This window comes from Biomphalaria glabrata, chromosome 5 (genome assembly GCF_947242115.1).
Source record: "Biomphalaria glabrata chromosome 5, xgBioGlab47.1, whole genome shotgun sequence".
In the NCBI taxonomy this organism is placed as follows: domain Eukaryota; kingdom Metazoa; phylum Mollusca; class Gastropoda; family Planorbidae; genus Biomphalaria; species Biomphalaria glabrata.
In genome coordinates this window covers 10,690,308-10,710,445 of record NC_074715.1, presented here as the reverse complement: position 1 = coordinate 10,710,445, position 20,138 = coordinate 10,690,308, and the positions used below count along the sequence as shown (strand labels likewise).

General features: G+C 33.0%; 1 protein-coding gene across 27 annotated transcripts in view; it reads right to left on the bottom strand.

The window, feature by feature from the left end:
- The window catches only part of LOC106052056 (centrosome and spindle pole associated protein 1-like), an 88,446-nt gene that overhangs the window by 24,978 nt on the left and 43,330 nt on the right, over positions 1-20,138 (bottom strand). For 25 of the 27 annotated variants that reach the window (XM_056029393.1, XM_056029371.1, XM_056029378.1 and 22 more), the window contains 15 exons: positions 18,309-18,412; positions 17,190-17,363; positions 15,949-16,060; positions 15,529-15,684; positions 14,576-14,673; positions 9,539-9,822; positions 8,419-8,472; positions 7,529-7,678; positions 6,303-6,434; positions 5,175-5,258; positions 3,553-3,612; positions 2,620-2,650; positions 1,655-1,743; positions 834-895; positions 522-667 (listed from right to left, as the gene is read on the bottom strand). In XM_056029393.1, the coding sequence (XP_055885368.1) occupies positions 522-667; positions 834-895; positions 1,655-1,743; positions 2,620-2,650; positions 3,553-3,612; positions 5,175-5,258; positions 6,303-6,434; positions 7,529-7,678; positions 8,419-8,472; positions 9,539-9,822; positions 14,576-14,673; positions 15,529-15,684; positions 15,949-16,060; positions 17,190-17,363; positions 18,309-18,412 (1,736 nt within the window). The remainder of the gene's footprint in view (positions 1-521; positions 668-833; positions 896-1,654; positions 1,744-2,619; positions 2,651-3,552; positions 3,613-5,174; positions 5,259-6,302; positions 6,435-7,528; positions 7,679-8,418; positions 8,473-9,538; positions 9,823-14,575; positions 14,674-15,528; positions 15,685-15,948; positions 16,061-17,189; positions 17,364-18,308; positions 18,413-20,138) is intronic. The other 2 variants (XM_056029376.1, XM_056029386.1) reach the window with 2 other exon arrangements.

Sequence of the window (20,138 nt, the reverse complement as noted above, 5' to 3'; positions counted from 1 at the left end):
ACTACACATAGTTTACTATAGGGAACATGTGGCCAGGGCAGTGGTCTGTTACACACACACATCACATGGATAAGACTAAGATGCAATTAAACTCAATTATATTTTGGGACTTAGGTTCAGGCTTGTAATCTAGGATGAAAATCAAAGTCTTGGCCAGGATTCAAACCTAAGACATGAAGATTGATAGCCAAACTTTTAAACATTGGATCAATATATTTTCTTTATCTTAATGTGTAGCTCAGTCTTAAAGTAAATATATAAAGTATCCCTTTTAGACCTTGTGATCCATGGGGCAGATGATGTTAAGGTCACATGTTTCTTAGGCTTATGGGTAACAAGGGTATTCAAAAGGGCAGCACAAAGGCCAACAACCTTTACTTTCCCCAACTAATGTTAGGTGGACTTAAGGACATTCTAAAGATTATGAAATTCAAAATACCATTCTTCACCAGGATTTGAACCTAAAACCCTCAGCTTGGAAGCTAACAAACAACAAACCATAAAGTAAAAAATGCACTTACTTTTGTGCTTGAGTGCATTAAACTCTTCAACAAGTTGTGGATGGGCTCGGTCTTCAGAGGGTCTCCTTCCTGCGGGTGTTCTCCTCACAGCCACAGCATTGCGGTTCATGGCTGTTTCAAATACATCTACCTCAGGTCTGCTTGCACTAAACATAAGTTTAAAAAAAAAATATGTAATAAATCATAATTTCTAAAGACTATATACATGATTGAGAGAGAGAGAGAAAGAGAAGTCTTAAAGAAATCTTCAAAGTTTTTCTGTTTTGTTCATTCATTTCTTTTTTACAGCATCTGCTAAGTTTGAACACTTACGGAATGGAAGTTGGGGGTGGAAGTCTGTGACCTTGTCGAGGATCATAAATTTCAACTTCATCCTGATGATATAATAAATAGTATATTATAAAGAGGATATACATTGGTTTTGCAAATATATTATCTAGAAGATATTTGAGTGGTCACAAAAAAGGATCAGAAAATTCTGAGGTATTTAACTCCACTAAATTAATTTAGTGATTTCTCAAATGATAATGTCCCAAAACTTCCTTTGTTATTAGCAACAAGGGTTGTCTTCTGTTGTCTAGATATGTGACAGTCATATTTTTCTTCTTCTTCATTCTCATTTTTATGTTGGAGTGTTCAGATGACTAGACCAATACATGAGATGAACTGTGCAGTGGTTTCCAAATCAGGGAGCTCTCCATATAGTTTTCTTTCTATTGGGGTGTTTTGGGGCCAGTGTCTTATGCGGCCTTTTGGTAAAGAAAGCAGTTTTGGAGGACGTGGTCGGCATTCTCTGGTGATACGCCACATGGGTAGATTTCACTGGTTCCAATTTTGAGCTTCACAGTCATATATGATTTTAAAAATGAAGCATGAAGTGCATACACCATTTAAATGAATAAAATTACTCTTTCAATGTTTTATCATAGGTTTAAATTAGGTGTGACATTTAAATATTCTTTTTCTTTGATTTCTTTTTCTTCTGCATGACATTACTTTGTGCAACTTTTCTTGTTCAATTAAGACTTTATTTACTACAAAACCTCATAAAAGTTTCATTGCTATTGCTGTTTAGTTCAGCAGTAAATAAAGAAAAAGTAAGACTAATAAAACATAGAAAAACCTAGACTTACATCCTGGTCATCCAACATAGTCTGTACTCGCAGGCGTTCATTCTGTAACTGCGCCCTCATCTGAGCCAACTGATTCAACACATCAGCACCTGAGGGAGAATAGCAAATGGTATGTTACTATTTTTTTTAAGTAAAAGATTTTATCATCTGGTCACATTCACAAGGGTCAACAGTTTGCAAAACTTTCCCCTCTTTAAAACAATAAGACATTGTAATTGAGTTGGAAGACTAAGGATGGGTGCAGTGTTTCCTGTGGCAATGCAGACTAGTTGCAACCTGAAACATCTGATGCAAGGTCATTATTAACTAGAGTCTATTAAATAACTTAGCACTTTTCCACATCAGCACACTGTATTCATTAAAGATGTTTCTTTGGGTCTGAAATATTTATCCAGTTAAGTAACTTTTATAAAAATCCACCAGAAACTTTAATGCTGATTATAAAGTTATTAGGGTGCAGTGGCTGAGCGATAAAGCGCTTGCCTTCTGAACCGGGGTCCCAAATTCGAATCCTGGTGAAGACTGGGGATTTTTAATTTCAAGATCTTTGGGCGCCTCTGAGTCTATCCAGCTTTAATGGTTACCTAACAAGAGATGGGGAAAGTAAAGGTGGTTGGTCGCTGTGCTGGCCACATGACATCCTCATTAATTGTGGGCCACAGGAACAGACGACCTTTGCATCATCTGCCTTACAGATTGCAAGGTCAGAAAGGGAAACTTGACTATAAATATATTAAATTTAATTATCAAAAACTTTTTTAAAATATATGTCGATCTTTTATAAAACTATGACGAGCAGTGATATTAGCATGATGTAATTTAAATTTTGTACTAATTAACTTCCTATTCAAAGTTAAGGATTCCTTAGCAATGCTTCCAGAATGGTTTCCATTGAAACTTGTGTAAAGAGAATCATAAGCTAATGACAAGGAACTGACTAGACAACAACAAGAAGAGACACTTACTTTGTGCTCTTGGTGTGAAATCTTGTTTAGACTGCAAGAATGAAGAAGATAATTGTAACATAATAAAGCATTACTAAATACTTTTACATACACAATTGTTATATAGCCTCAAAATCTAGTTTTTTAAATTTAAACACATTTGTAAAGGCAAAACAAGAAAAAAACAAAAAAAATAAACTTATAGAGTGATTATTTGTCTATTAATCACTAAGGAATTTTATATTAAAAAACAATGGAAGATTTTTAATTTAAATTAATTTCTTTTTATACTATAAAAAATTATAAGGGTGAATTTAGAGTTTTCCCAGTGTGGCCAATGAGCTAGTCATTCTTTTTCCAATGATATACATCAACTGTCAAATTTCTAAGAAGATGGTCAGATTATCAGAACCGTTTTCTAGATCTGTGTCCATGTTCCAGCCACCCAGAAGGTTCCAGGAAGTTTCCATGAAATAACAAGTTGAATAGTGGTAACAAAATATTTTCTAGTGACTCCACCTATGACAATATTTAAATGCCAGGCTCTTTTTTTAAGATAAAAATTCTATACTTTCCAAGATATTTAATAACAGCTATAATTCTACTCATATTCCCATAACAAAAGTGACACTATGATAGGATGGTTAGTACAAGCCCCCCCCCCCACACACACACACACACACCCAACAACAAACCCAAAAAAATTTTGCTAGCTAGTTTATACTGAATAAAAGAGAGAAAAACAGTTATAAGGGCATTCACATTTTTAAAATAATTGCACAAATGATTGCTACTTCTGACAACAAAATATTTAATAATAGTTTGTTAATGTCCAGCACAAAAGCAGATAACTAATTCTTCAGCCCTAATATAATACTATATTATAACTCTATAGGTTTAACCAATGATGATGTTACCTAATTAATGAGAAAACAAATTTGTATAGCAACTTACAGGTGCAGGTTCTATGTCCATTTGTTTATGTCTTGCAGCTGGAACTGGTGGAGATGGAGCCTTAAATGAAAAACACAAGTTCAAATATGTTAGTTAATGAACTTAGTTTTAAAAAAAAAGTGATTGTTGGCACTTTATCTTTTTTTATAATTCACTTTTTGCATTACATATAAAAAAAATTTTTTTTTTGTTTTTACAAATTACCATATATTTTTTTTAATAAAAAAGTTATGAAAAATTTCTAATTTCAATTGTAAAAAAGAGAAAAGAAATAGTTTTGATTTAAAAGAAATATTAATTATTTCTAAAGTAAATGAATCCAAAAGCAACAGCAACAAAGAAACAAACAAATGACCAAACTGCAATCAAAACTCAGCACTACACTGAAAAGTGATGGTGATAAAAAGAGCAACAGACAAATGTCATCAAATAATCCTTAAGAATTTTTTGAAATAGTTGAATTGTGTAAATCCATAACAATCCTATTGCTTGCGTTTATCCTTCATGAACTATGCACACCTGGTTGGCTTGTAATGTCTGTTGTTGTTAAGTGTATTCAATAGAGACCAGTCATCACAGAGGGCCTGAACACTGACCTGCAATGTGGCAACCTGTGGGCAGTTTAGACCAATAGCAGCTGGTTGCCATGTCACAGGTCTGTACCATGTGGCAACGAGCTATTGGTCTCCACTGCCCACAGGTTGTGATGTCACAGGTCAGTGTTGAGGCCTTCTATAACAAATGGTATTGATTCAATGGACCTAACTAGAGTTGTCTACCCACTCTGACCAAAAATAGAATTAGAAATCAATTGCAAATTCTTTTAAGTTTTATTTAAAAAAAACAACAACGGAATTTCATTGTATTAAAATTGGTAAGACTTATCTGACAAGACAAGTAAAGGTTATAGGAGCGTCATGAAAATAAATGAAGAATTTTATTAGCAAAACTAGATTTATTTATTTGACTTTTTTTTTTCACACTGCAGTTGATTTAAAAAAAAAAAGAATTCCATTAGTGTCTTTTTAAACTTTCAAGCAAGTGGATAAAACAACTTTGAAATTCCTCAAACGAAAACAATGTGTGAACTTTATTCAAATGACAACCCATTAAATGGCAAAGAAGTCTGCTCCTCATCCAATAAGAAATATCATAATATCTTCACAAGAAACTAATTTTTTTTTAAAAGTTAATAACTAGCCATATCTAAACAGAATCTAATTCAATTTTTTTTTCATAACCAAACTGACCTGACCAAGTTAACTCTTTCTCTCCTAATTGACAATGCCAACATTGATTTGACCCCATTAAACTAAATTGATTGTTGGATTTTTTAAACTTTAATTTGTGTTGTGTAAAAAGAGCATGCATACTCCTATAATTTGATACCAAATATAACATTTTCTGATAACAAACAAAATAGTTATTGAAGTTTTAATCATAATAGGATAGTGAATTACAAATTAGCAAAATGAATATTCTATCGGAACGAAGAGAGAAAGAGTTAATAATGTGCAAATCATATACATTCTACTACTGCATGCCATCTATGAAACCATTTTTTAAGGGTGATCATCCAATTTAAAAAAGTGTGAAGGGAGAAAACTCAATGTTTGTATCACCTTCTGAATTTCTCCCCCTTGTTCCTGTTTGCCCCTTAGAGCAGGAATGGGAGGGGAGTATGTTCTTTGGTTCACAACAGAAGTCTGTTTGTGATTACATGACATACAGAGCATTAATAATGTTACATTGATGTAAGGGCTCTTGATGATACTTTGGTAAACACTAGTGTCTTTTAAATCTGCTAATCTTGTTGAATTTAAGCAAAAATATATATTTTTAAAAATGTAATAAATTGTTTGACATTTTAAGAATAATATGTCCTTACAGACAACCCCTGATTTTGATACACATCACTTCTCACATGACTAGAAAAGCTAACATTGAAACAAAAAAAAATAATAGTTTTTTGATACACTCTGGTGTACTTTAAAAGTGTAAATTAGAAATTAATCAGTTTCTGAGGCCAAAGGAAAGATTAAGTAACCTATTCAAGAAAAACTACTCTTACTTTTTCTAGATATTACCAGAATTTAATTAGACATTGTATGAATTCTGAGACTATAATTTAAGCATTCACCAAAAGTGTTCAAAGGAAAAGATTTAAGCTGAAATACACTTTGGTTATAAGCTTTCCAGCTCATAAATTAGGATAATAATTTTATGCGACCATCTTATCGATCATTATCTTTTTTAAGTATAAAAAGAGATATGCATAAGATATGGTTATTTTGGTAACATGTTGATGAAGAGGCCATTTGATGATGAATTTAAGCCCTTACAGACTTTTATTTTAAAATTACTTTTGCATAGTGCATCATTCATGCTATCTGCTTTGTAGACCTGTGGGGGAGAGGATATCTGAGAGAAGGTTTCTGTGCTGAGAATATACAACTCTGATCAAATTGATATTTGAACTCGAGCCCCGTTGATAGAGGTTTATGCTACTCTGCCACACATCCCACTTTTCCGCAAATCCCCCTTAGAAACACATCTCACTCAGTTAAAGATCCTACTTATCCTAACATCCCCCTTAGAAACACATCCTACTCAGCTATAGATCCTACTTATCCTAACATCCCACTTACAAACTCATCCCAATTTAATGCATATAAATCAAGTTTCTAAATACAGTATTGCACATCTGCTGATTGCAAAAGACTAATGCTGATTATTTTCTGATTTCTTACCATTTGTCTTTCTCGTTCTCTCTCCTGTCTCAGCTCAAGCAGCCTCTGCTCCTCTGCCTCACGCCTCCTTTTATCCATATCCCTCTTCTTATCCTCAGCTGCTCTGATAATTTCTTCATTCTTGCGACGAGCCTGAAATTATTTATGTAAACCTTTTAGATATGTCGACCACCTTGTCATTTTTTACAATAAATGTATGAATTAAAAGCTCGTGGAATCATTGGGAATAAGATGTAGATGAAATGTCACACAAAAAAATAGAATGAGATAATTACTCTGCATGTAGATCACAGTTACATGTGAAGCTTTAATACTTTAAACAATTAGTTTTATGAGAAACCAAAGAGCAATTGAAAAATAACAAAATCAATATTAAATGTGTAAAGATTTACAATTATGTTATTTAACTCTAATATAGTATTGTCATGCCTAAGCTTTCCGAAAAATGCATAGAAAATATAAACATGTGAAACCCAATGCTTAACAAAAGTAAAGTAAAGCTGAGGAAAAGCTGTAGGCAAAACTCAGTCTAATAACTTGATTTTAGAGGACTTCCATGAGATAGATGACTTCAAAGTTGTTAGTGCCATTGACATTTTTTTCAAATGTACAGCCCAACAAAGAATAAACTGAGAGCAGTTGCAGGAAAAGAAAACTTGCCATGAAGAAAAGTGGGCAGAGACTTTATAAGAAAATCTTCTCCTTTTTGAGGCCACAGACTTTTCAACAGAATAATTTCTACATCTCCTCATGGATAACAGAAGAAGAAATTATAAAAAGTAAAATGAAGTAAGTTTTCGAAATAACAATAACTTTGGATCTTATAATCAAAACCTTATGAAGAGTGGCAGTTTATAACCACAGACTATTAGATTCACTTGTACATACAAGATGAAAAGGTAGCTGATGATTTCAATCTCCCAGATGACAATCAGAGGTGTCACAACATTGCTTTTTTACCACAGCACAGTTTTTACTTTGGTTCTAGTAGTGTTTGGACGTATGATCCATATTGACTGTGAATTTGTTAGACATGATTATTGAATAAGTTGGATGTTTTTTTTTACAGTGATTCAGATTGTTCATCATTATTTATGCCTCTAAGGCTGGATTGTGTACATTGTTTTATATCAATAAATCTGTCGTCTGCTGATAAGTGTGTTACTTAATATTTTCTAATATCTCTTGTGCTACGATGAAATATTCCGGAAGAAAATGTGACTTACGTCCTCCTCCTTCTCCTTGAGCCTCCTCTGCTCCTCGTCATACTCTCTCTGCATCTTGGCCCTCTGCTCTTCCAACAGCTTCTGCTCTCTTTCCTCATCCATTTTCTCCAACTGTTTCTTTCTGAGCTCTTCAGCTCTCTTCTCCTCAATCTGAAGTTCAAACAAAACAATTACTTGTTTATAAATGAGTAAAGAATGAAATGTACTTTAAAACAAAATACAACCTGAATGCATACAAATGTAGAGAGTTGGTAAAAATTTATAATAACAGCTTATCGACTGGTAGCAGACAAATTGCATAGCTAATAATAAGGTCTTGCAATTTAAAGATAGATACAAAGCAGTTATTGCACTAAAAAGGTTGGACCTAAGTAAATAGATCAATGGGGACATGGTGGTCAAGTGATAAAGTGTTTGGTTTCCAAACCGAGGGGTCCTGGATTCGAATCTCTGAGAAGACTGGTATTTTTAACAATGGGATTTTAAGGGCCCTTCTGAGTCTACCCAACTCTAATTGGTACCTAACATTAGTTGGGGAAAGTTAAGTAGTTGGTCATTGTGCTGGCCACATTAATCATCAACCATAGAAAAAGATAACCTTTACATCATCTGCCCTATAGATCCCAAGGTCTGAAAGGGGAATTTAAGTAGACTAATAACTATACATACTATATTATATATTGTAGTATCAATTTTTATCATTGGATTAAAGACAATCTTCATAAGAAAGAAAAGATAGAAATATGACTTAAAATACAATATGTTTTAAATTTAGGTGTTGTTTTTTTTAAATTTAATTTTGTTATCACATGTTACTTATAGTAAAAGATACATTGCTCTATTGTTGTTATTGTTCTATAATAAAGAAATTTTTCTGGTTTCGATTTTACCTGTCTTTTTAAATCTATTTTATATCTGTCAGCTTGCACCTTCTCTGCTTCAGTCTGTTAATAAAAAATACAGATTAATGACACAAATATAATGCCAAAAGATTTTGAACAGTTTTACCCCATATTAAGTTTCATGAAAGAATATTTATGAAAGTTGCAAGAATTATATTTCAGTGTTTAAAAAGACTATTGACAAAGCTCTTCAAGAGATTAACCCTTTTTCCCCCATGAAGAGTAAGAAGGGATTTAAAAAGGAGCAGGCACATAGATTAAGAAAAGATAAAGGGGTTAACTTAATATTACTTATATATTAACATATTATATCATTATAAATATATATTTAAACTAGTGGACTACTTTCCCAACCATTCATCCAGTGCTACAGTAAAAAAACTCCCACTCAAATTTAAGTGTTTGGGAGACAATGAAACCAACAGTCAAGTTCATCACAAATCAAGAACTAGATCTTGGGAAGTTTTTCAAAGCAATTCAAATAAAGGCAAAGAAGAACAGACAGGGGCAAAACAACATGTTACAGAGAACTTAGGATACAAGGGTTAATCTAATGAAAGCATTTCCTTGATGTGCTACTGTTACACTAGGGTCCCATGAGACCAGAATAGGTGTTCCACGAACTACTGGAATAATTAACTAGTAGGCCACTATGTGAATTAATCTCTCTAAAAAATAAGCAAAGAATGTGCAAGGGTTCCATTAAGGGAAAAAATTTTGGCACCGCTGATGTAGACCATTAGACAACAAGGTGTTTAACCTACTATATGTAAATGTTAGATAAAAGCAATAAAAAAAACATTTTTCTTTAAGGCTCTGGGAATAAAAATTTTGTTCTGCTCTTCCAAAGGACAACAATGATAACACACTAAAGATGTTGCTGTTAATAGAATTTATAACAATGTATTCACTGGCAAGCTTCCCTTGTCAGATGACTTTAGCTCATCTTGTTGAGAATTTCTTATTGTGGCTATTAAGCCCTATTTTGGAGAGGCATTTTCACCAGAATATTAAGCATGTGAAAAGTAAATTCATAACAACATATATATATATATATTTTCGATTTCTTTTTTAAAATGAAGCTCATCCAAATCCGACAAAAGATTACCTTTGGCATGCCGAAGATCCCATGCCCACCTCTGGCGAAGGAAGCCTCTCCCTCAGCAGTAGTCTGCACAGGTGGGGGGCCAATCAGATCATCCCTGTAGCTGTTTGCTGCCCTTGTTGTGTTACCAGGGGCAGTCCCACCTCCTCCCCCAAAGCCACCCCCACCTCCCCCAAAGCCACCCCCAACTCCCCCAAAGCCACCCCCTCCATACGGGCTTGGGTCACGTGGAGAATACTTATTCTCTGTTCTGTTGATGTTGTCATTTCTTATCTGACGTAAATCAGCTAAAAAAAAAACAAACAAACAAAAAAACATGTTTCAGATTAAATTTAAAGAAATAGTTTGACAAAATCAACATTAATTAAAAAATAATATTACGACTTTTATTTTAGCATACACTATAAGGTATGAGAGTTGGCAAATCTGATTTCTGTCTAAAATGTTTTAGTGTCTGATGTAGTTTTTATTTTAATTTATATGCATCTACTACATTTACAACTTTTCAATTTGAAAATTGAATTAAAAATTTTTTTTTTAGAAATATGAACTAAGACCAGGTAGTCAAATAAAGCAACACTAGAAGTCAGTACCTTTTCTTTCAACCCAGATATCTCAACTTTAAAAAAAAAAAATGTGTGCAAATGCATTTTTAATGAAAACCTTTACCTTTTGTTAGATACGGTGACATTAAACATAAGATATTGATTTCATAAATTCAGAGTTAAACACATTTTTTATATTATAAACTGAAATAAACAAAGCAGTTAAAAAATACTTATGAAATTCTATGAAGTTATTCCATAATGTACATTCGTTTTTTAAATTTTAACCTTTTAAATTTTAAAACTCAAACTGAAATTTCATTTTTCAATTCAGTAAAAATGTTTATGATAACATTGGCTTTGAAAACAGTTCTAATCAGTCTTTTTATAAGAATTTGTAATTGTTGATATTGTTGCTTATTAAAAATAGTATAAATAATGTCACTAAAATATTATCAGAGCATTAAATTAATATTCTTTTTTTCTTTGACCTGTTTACCTAGCTTAAAATCTCATTTAAACCTTTAAAAATGAGAAAAAATTTACAAATATCAATAATTTTGTAAAATATCCACATCTTGTCCAACTAGAATTTTAATTAAATAACTTGTTTAAAAAAAACCAACAGGCCAGGATTATACAATTTTAAAAGCCAAAAAAAAACTCCAAAAGACACACACACATACATAAACAAATTCAATGATACAAAAGTGACAAATAAAAAATATAAGTAAAAGAAATTATTCATATCACACACAAAAAAACATTAAATTTAAGAGTGATGGTGCAAAATAATTATGCTGTCAAGTCAATAACATTGTGGTTGCTGATTTTTTTTATATTTTTTCTCTCAGAGTTGACTAAACCTTAACATGTCTATAACTACAGTTTTGATATCATTTTAAAAAATGACCAGACCTAACCCTAACCCTACAGTCTGCATGGCAGCAACATGACACCTTGAAAACGTTCTGTTATAATAATGGATCAAAGATACTCAAGGAAAGAACATTTTGTCTGAGGTTTCTAATTAAAGCCATGTTGATAAACCTGCCAGTTTCAAAGGTTGTCATGGCCAGGGGTGTCAATGGGGTTAAGCTCCCATTGTCTATAAAATACTCCTAATAGCATGCATCTCAAATAGCCTCTGACAACTAAGTCCAGCACCTGGCCTGCTCGTGTGGCTTAGATATTAAGCCCGGCGAAACTGCTCTTACTAACAGGTGAAGGCGGATACCTGGCGCCACAAAACCGGGAGCTTCGGGCAGATGGCACTCGTCAGCCTAGTAAGGAGGTTCATCTAGGAGAGGGGTACTCTGACTTCAAACCCCCGCTGCCTTGCGGTACTGAGGCTTCAGGAGACAACCTCGAGGAGAAATCTGGAGTGAAGCCCCTTAGGCGTTGGGAGTATCAGCTATGAAATTCCCTCCGGCAGCTTCTGCAAATGAGTTGGTGCCAAATGTAATGTGATGCATTCCTTTGGATCACATCAGCAAGGTCTCGGGAGGGATCATGACGCATGGGCCACCCATGACCCCTTTATCCAAGGCCCAGGAATGCGCCCCGGAGAGGAAACTCTGGTGCTGCTGCTTTTTGGGTGCATCCATTGTCTTTCAAGACAAAAGGAGCCATATATAAACCTGCCATTTAATTCGGTCTCTTCCTGTCATATTTATAATAATGAATTAAAAGAAAAATCTACTGTATTATTTCCTCATCTGATAGGTTTTTCATTTGGTTTTTATCTAAAATTCAACATAAATATTTTGAACTAAACATTCAGCCCTGGTTACATACAATTAGTAAACCTTTACAACAAGCCAAATATAGAAAATACTTTTAAAAAAAAAACAAAGCTTTTTTATATTGAGTGAAGGGAAACCACCATTTAATAGTTGCCATATCTCTCAATATAGCAATGTTTACTTCCCCCCATTTTCTATATTAAACAAAATTAAATAATTGATTAATTATTTTTTTTTCCTAGAAATATAAACTAATGTTTTTTTATTGATTCATGTCTTGTCATCAATAATGAATAAATGTGCATAATTTCAACTTCATCTGAGAATGGGAAGTGGGAGAAAAAAGTGTAAAAGAATCCACCCATAGGGAGGGAGTGATTTATATAAGCTGTCTAAAAAAACACCCCCAAAAATGTAAGTACATATTGCTGAATTGATGTTTTATTAATATGTCTCCAAATTAATGCCAAAGTCTATTAAAAGCAATGCAGACATTAAGAAGAGTAGTTTAAAAAAAAAATAGACAGTCATAAACTATTACAAAATGTGATTTAATTTTATTATCTTTAATTATTATTACTGTTATTCCTAATATGTAGATATTTTTGTGTGTACACCAAATGTGTAAGTTTATAAAAAAAAAAAAACTTACAATGCATGAACCCAAATCAAAGCTGTCTGTTAAATTCAACATCAGGTCTATTTAAAACATAGAACTATATACAAGTGCATAGTTTCAGTGCTGACAAAACAGGGTGTGAATCTGCTCAGAATGAAACATTTTCTATGTCTGATAGTTTACTCAATTTTTCCCATTTATTCAAACTGGTTTGGATGCTTAGGACTTTTTAAATTTATGTTTCCAGATTGTTCATAATATATATTAATATATATCTATTAGGTCTATTTAATTATTTTATCTAAAGTTATTTTTGTTTTCTAACTTTTTAGAAGATGATCTGTATTTTTGTATTTTAGGTAGTGATATGTATGTATATTAAAAGTGAAGATTGTTTCTGATGATTATGAATTATTTATATGCTTTCTGATTGTTCATTATATATTTAACTATCACATCTATTAAATCATTTTCTCATAATTGATTTTTTTTTCTCTCTAATTTGTCATAAAGTTGTACAAGTTGAATTGTATTTTTTTCTTTTTCTTAGCAATGCTATATGGTATAGGTTTATTAAAAGTGAAGATTATGAAGTGTTTCACAAATATGTGTTACAAATGCACAAACACATTCACAATATATACATACTCACTGAGATGCATCAATAGCAAATGGAAAGAAGTGAACATTTGACATTGTCATTTTATTGAGAGCCTTAAGGGTTAATGTTCATGTACGCATTTATAAATGCTTGACTTTTATTTATAGTAATAAAAATACTAAGCCCCCAAAAATCTATACTAATATATTATGCAATGTTGATCACAGCATCTATTTTGATAGTGTAAGACAGTGTTTCCCAAAGTTGTGTACGCTTACCCCCAGGGGTACGGGAAGACTTTGGAGGAGGAATGCGTTGCACCTCATTAACTATGCTGATTTTTCTTTAAATACCCATTTATTATGTTCTATTAATAAATTAAAGTGCCGTGGTGGGGGGGGGGGGTACTCAGCATTACAAAAATTATAAAAGGGGCACACATAGGTCAAAAGTTTGAGAAACACTGGTATAAGATATAAAAAAATAAATATTAGATTTGATAAGCTTGTCTTATAAGTTAGAGATGACACTTTTATTGAAAAGTGAATATGACATCCTTGCTGCAGGGAGGAATGCTTTTGACTATCCTAAATGATGATAACACTATCCGTCATTCTTGTTAAGAAAATGGAAATTTCACTGCGGTATACATAGCTTCAAAAGCTGAACTTTTTGGCATTCCTTCCATGCAGCCATATAAAAACATGCCCCCAACTATGCTACACTTGTTCATTGCCCTGCAGAGATGGCTGAGATGTGGTCATTTAATTATTAAACTCAATTCAGAGAGAGTAAGAAAGAAAGTTTGCTGTTGTGGAGAATGAAAAAGAAAAATCTTGCTTATTTTCAATACAAAAATATATTGATATACACTTTTATACAAGATTCATTAGTTAAGATAATCCTTAAAGTTTGGGGTAAGAAGCAAGATGACATTGTTGCCAATAAATCTGATAGGACAAGATAAAAGAGTGGACTTCTCTGTCTCTTGATGCAATAATGTAGACATTTTGAAATCTGAAGGGGTGGAGGACTTTAGTTATACTAATGATACCTACAAGGACTGAGTTTTAAGTTATACTAATGATACCTACAAGGACTGAGTTTTAAGTGATACTTAATGATACCCACAAGGACTGAGTTTTAAGTTATACTTAATGATACCAACAAGGACTGAGTTTTAAGTTATACTTAATGATACCAACAAGGACTGAGTTTTAAGTTATACTCAATGATACCAAAAAGGACTAAGTCTCAATGAAGATGAATCTTTTCTTGGGACAAGGTCACTTATATTGTTGAATTATAAATATTTGGAACTTGATCCTATTTGCCAAAAAATACTATTTTATTTTTAAATATACAAAACAGAATTATCAGAAATTTTAACTCATACATTGATAAAAAATCTGGCAGCACCTCATCCAACAATCAAGTGTCGAATTGGAAGGTTGATACAAAAACTTAATTTTTTTTTTTTAGCTTAGATGGAAATAAAAAACAAAACAAAAACACAAGACTTCCACTTACTTATAACATTTCCAAACTGATCTCTCATTGGCGCCCCACCTCCTCCTTTACCAAAGGGATCATAGGTCCTTGCTTCCTCTTCCATCTTCAAGTCATATCTGCACCAGAAAACAAAAGCAATTAAACAAAGTAATGAAATAAAGAAAGATTAAATGCCCTTGATAGCAAAATTCCCTAGCACAATGTTAATGTTTCTGTGATGAGGGTGTCATGTGTCCACCCCAACCCAACAGCCAAATTTAACATTCCCTCAAAAATGTCAGGTGTAACGGATGTATGTGGGAGTTGTGATTAATGTACTTCTACAGTAGCTTGATAATAATCTTTAAATGTTTGGGTATACTGTATGGTCCATTCAATGTGTGAGAACAAACAATAAACATTCATTGCACATAGGATCATTGCACAATAACTAAGTTCACTCGTGATAAAATATAATAAAGAACTTTAATACAGAATGGGCCACAGTCGAGTCAGTAACTAAATATGATGTTATCCCTCCAAGAGCCTAGCGGTAACTGTCCAAAAAATCTATATCAATAATCTCTAACCCAATACATATGTAATCATTAAAATGTTGAGTTAAAAGTCTGTCTACTCTAGACTAAACTAAGAAACTAACACAGGTGACTATTATTGTGATGACAGCACTCATCTTTCACAATACAAAATACTCTGGCCTTGATTGGTATTTGATAAATGAACTTTGTAAGTAACCAGGAGATTTTCTTTATCCTTAGGATTAGGATGTAAAACTTTAATCATAAAAGAAGATTGCCTGGTAAGTCTTTAAGGAGCTGAGAAATAAATTAGTTTCACCACCAGGACTAATTATAACTTCTGTGTTTTAATACTGGTTTAGTAATTTTCCATTGAATAATTCTGCTCTTCCCTTATGCTATTATTTCATGTTTCACATTTAAAATTGTGCTTTTATGCATATAGCATCTAACCTTTCTTGTTCTTCTTTCTCTTTCATCTTCTTAATATTTTTCTCCATCATCTGCCTCTCCAGTTCCTCCCTATAGGCTGCCTGTGCATTCCGCTGGCCTTTCTTTTTCTCATCATCGGAGGCAAACACCATCCCCATGGCGGGAGGAGATTTTTCCCTAGAAAAAGAAAGAAAACATTTAATACTTCGAGTTTTGATTATAGTGGCAAAGCAGCACAGTATTTAACTGAGACCAATGGTTATAGAAGGGCTTAACACTGACCTCAGGATGTCACAACCTGTGGGCAGTTTAGACCAATAGCTCATAGCTACATGTTGTGACATGGCAGATCAGTGTTGAGGCCTTCTATAACAACTGGTCTAGACTAAACTCGTTTATATCATAGATTCCACTCATGACAGTATAACCTTAAGAACTTACCGTGGCTCTTTAAACCGCACTCGTGAACCTGGACCACCATCCCCTCCAATGCCATTCAGATTGAGAGAAGGAACATCACGGCCTCTTCCAACACCTCCTCCTCCCAATGGTGCTGTAAAAAAATATAAAAGAAAGAATCAAAATAAGTAAATTTATGAAGAGTTTTCAAACACTATTTAAGAATTTGATTAACTCATTTATTCATCAGTAATAATAATAATAAAGGGACTACAATGAATTTTGTTTCTCTTTAGTAAAACTCAACCCTGGTGGTGACAGAGGATGAATACTTGTTCATTTCTAACATAAAAATAATAAATTCATTTACAGAGCGCAGTTAACAAACATAATGTAGGCTCAAGGCGTTGTGATAACATTACAAACATAAACATGAGAGCTAAAATGACAAACTAATCTAAAAAAAGGTTTCAACAGATAGGTCTTAATGTTCTTCTTGAATGTAGTGAAGCATGTTGTCTGTTTGAGATCAACATTATATTCTAATTAATATTAGAGGACATAACAGTGTAATATTCATGAAGCCAATATTTAATATCATTAAACATAGGAATCTTCTCAGGCATTCTTCAGGCAGCTCCTCAGAGACTGTCACATTTGTTGTTTTTTTTACCTCCTAAAGAATTATCCATTTACAATTTCTTTTTTTTTTATGTTAAATATGAATGACAGCAATTTTTAATAAATACATTTTCTTCTCAAAATAAGTTGAAATATTTTTCTGTTTCGACATGGATTTTGGGGGAAGGCAAAAAAGGGCAACTGCCCCAGGGCTCTCCACAAGAGAGTGACCCCCAGAGTAGAGATAGAGCTGGATTTCAGCAAAATTATCAATGACATTTAAGCCAACAAGAGTGCAAACCGCCACTCATTAACACAACAGTTTAGTTTTTGATAAACTGCATTTGACTTAAACAAATTGTATTGAGTTTTTAAATAATTTTATTTGTTGGCAATACATTTTTGAAAGATTTGCTGGAAAATAATTGATTTTTTTTTTAGAAAATAATTTAGGGGCCTCTGCGCCTTCATTGCCCCAGAGCTTAGACCTCCTAATCCAGCTCGGCATAATGTGCTAAGAAATGCCCAAAAAATGTATAGAAAAGTTTTTAAAATAAAAAATTTCAAAAAAAAAAAAATTTTAACAAATCAAAAATAGGTAAATAAAAAACAACAACTTCCAGTTGAAATTATTAAAACAAAATAAACTTCTGTGGTCTTACTACCAGTGCTTGTATTACATGATTGCCCAGAGTGGTCATGTCCACCTGACATATCATTGTGCTTTACTGCTAAGGAATCAGGCACAGAATCAAATGGAGTTGTGTGCAACAGGAAATCCCAGTTAAGGCCAGGATGGATTTGATGAGGCTTTATTCTCAGAGCTGACAAAGCCTCTAAAATTAGTAGAAAATATGACTGGATATTTTTCATTCAAATATCAAAATTTTCTTTCAGTATGAATAGAATTTGTGTCATAATAATAGACAACAAATTAAGATAATTTCATTGATCCAAACAAATGGAAATTCCATTTGACTACAATAGTCCACCTCAGCATTACTACTATAACAATAACAATATTGCAGCAAACGTGAACAGCATTCACATCCATAAATTTTGAACACACACGACTAGTGCATTTTGAATTAGGCTTCTGTGTACTTCTCAGTGACAAAAAGTGACCTTAAAACAACCTGATTAAAAGTGAGCTAAAGGCATTTTAGAATCTTTCTTGCTCTAGCCTTAATGAAAACAATCACTTCATACAGATCTGATGTAACTGTGGCTTAATGGGTGCTAATTGTTTTTAAAAATTGTGTGTGTTTTGGAAAAACATCTGGATGCTGTATAAAAAAGTTTAATTATTGTTTCCTCAATTTCAATGCCAATTTTTGTTTAAAGTCTAAAATCAGCTAATTAAAAGGTCTATTTCAATATTGCCTGGTAATCTTTTATTTTAGTAATAAATTACTTAATTTGTCTTCAAGATAAAAAAGAGAGAGAGCCCTTGGCTTTTACAATATCTGTAAAATGTTTTGCATGTTTCGAAGTTCCTTCAGAGTTAAAAATAATCTACTTCTTAACCTCCTGCAGGATGATGGGGGATGTCAGCAGGCAGGGCTTTAGCTCAGGACCATCGAGACAACCAAACGACAGTCCAGCACCATACCGCATGACTAAGCAGCCATCCTTAAGCAGGGATTAAATGGTGGAGTCAAGTACTTTCATTTCAGAAAAGAAAACTCATAAAGAAGCCATGACCCATTGGGTTTAGTATTCTCTCTACACCTCAATACAAATAAATTAACTGTCTTATTATTCTATGCCTAGAAGCTTACCAACGTTAAGGTCAGGCTCCAAAGGATTTCTGGTGGCATAGAAGTTGTAAGCCTCATCTACTGAACTATTCATCACTGGAACAGTGCTGGCAGTTACATAGGTTCTAAGGGGAAGAATAAAAAACAACAGAATATATCAGTAATTATTTCAAACTTTTCAATCAATACTTCTACATGTAACGATATTAAGTTCCAAACAGTATGTGAATTTAAGTTTAACCATTGAAACGTTTATGAGGGTAATAACGGGGGTCCTCTTAAGGAGAAATAATTTGAGCAGAGTTGGGAGTAATAGCAAGTGTGAGGGTAAACTGGTTTACTGAACCAAGGGGGGTGTGAGTTTTGAATCCAGATTAAGGTTTTAGGCTTAAGTCTTTATGCACTCTAAATGGATACTTTAAGTAGATTTGGAAAAAGTATGGGCAGTTTTGTATTGTGCTGGTAGCATTTCACAGATATGTGTTTGCAACAGAAATAGAGGCCATTTACATTCATTGCTGCCATGGACCCAACATCACTAAAAGAAATACACCTACTATTTTATAATTTAGAAATGTTCTAAATAGAACAAAGTATACCAATTTACATTCACAATAGTAATTTAATATATTTTAAAAATTGATCTACATCTTTGTATAAATAAGTAAATCAGTTACTTTTCAATTACTTTGTTAACTGTTTCCTAATTGTAAAAAACTAAACAAAAAGGATAAAACCTAAAAAAAATTGATGTGAAACAAATTATACTTGGTAAAAAAAATGTTTGGGTAAAATGGTAATAACAAAAGAACAGTATGTGACAGTGTGATAATAATAATGTTTCAAAGACACTCAGTTAAGAAATGAAAAAGGCAAAGTGAAACACTACAAGAAAATCACTCCGCCAAAGAAAAAATAGTCCATGTCTTACATGTTTTCAGCCCATCTTGGAGCACAAGGAGCAAAATTAGTTATTGCATATGCATACATAAATCAATTGTAATATTTAATACATTTATAAAAGATTGATTCCTAAAAGTCATAAGTGATAAATTTACAGCTTAATTTGAAATAATTATTAAATAACATGTAACATATAGCATTTACGTGGGTTAAGCTAGACCAACTTTTTCTTCTTCCTGGTTATCATTTGTTATGTTGGAGCATTCAGATGACTAGACCTATATATGAGATGAAATGTGCAGTGGTTTCCAAATCAGGCAACTCTCCAAATAGTATTCATTTATAGGGGTGTTTTGGGGCCAGTGTCTTGTTTGGGCCTCTTGATTATGAATGCAGTTTTGAAGGACATGGTCAGCATACTCTGGTGACACTCCACATAGGTAGATTTCACTAGTTAAAATTTTGACCTTCCAGAACATATGTTGCCTTATTCTGTGTCAGGTCATGTGTTGAAAGATTAGACGTTGTTCTTGTTGGGATAGCTTATATTTGTGATTCGGATGAGAGCTTGTCCATTTCTCATTTATTCTGTTCACTATTAGTTTCTTCATTTCTTGTGGATAGAGTGCAATGCTTAATTGTGTTTTTGTTCTCCCCCACTTTTCAAGTGTGTCAGTCTTCTCATTTCCTTCTAGTCCAATATGTGCTGGTATCCATTGAATAACAGTTTTTGCTGTTAAGCTTTATAAATGCTGTCCTGAGTCATTTCATAGAGGAGGAATCAGAGTATTCCAAGCTTTGGAGGATTGAATGAGTATTCCAGCTCTTCCATAGATTAACCAACAGCTTTTTTTATTGAGAATTTGTCAGATATTGACTTGTTTATGCATTGCTGTAAGAAAATGTCAAATAGTAAGTCTAGCCCTGATGAAGAATGACTATTTTTTG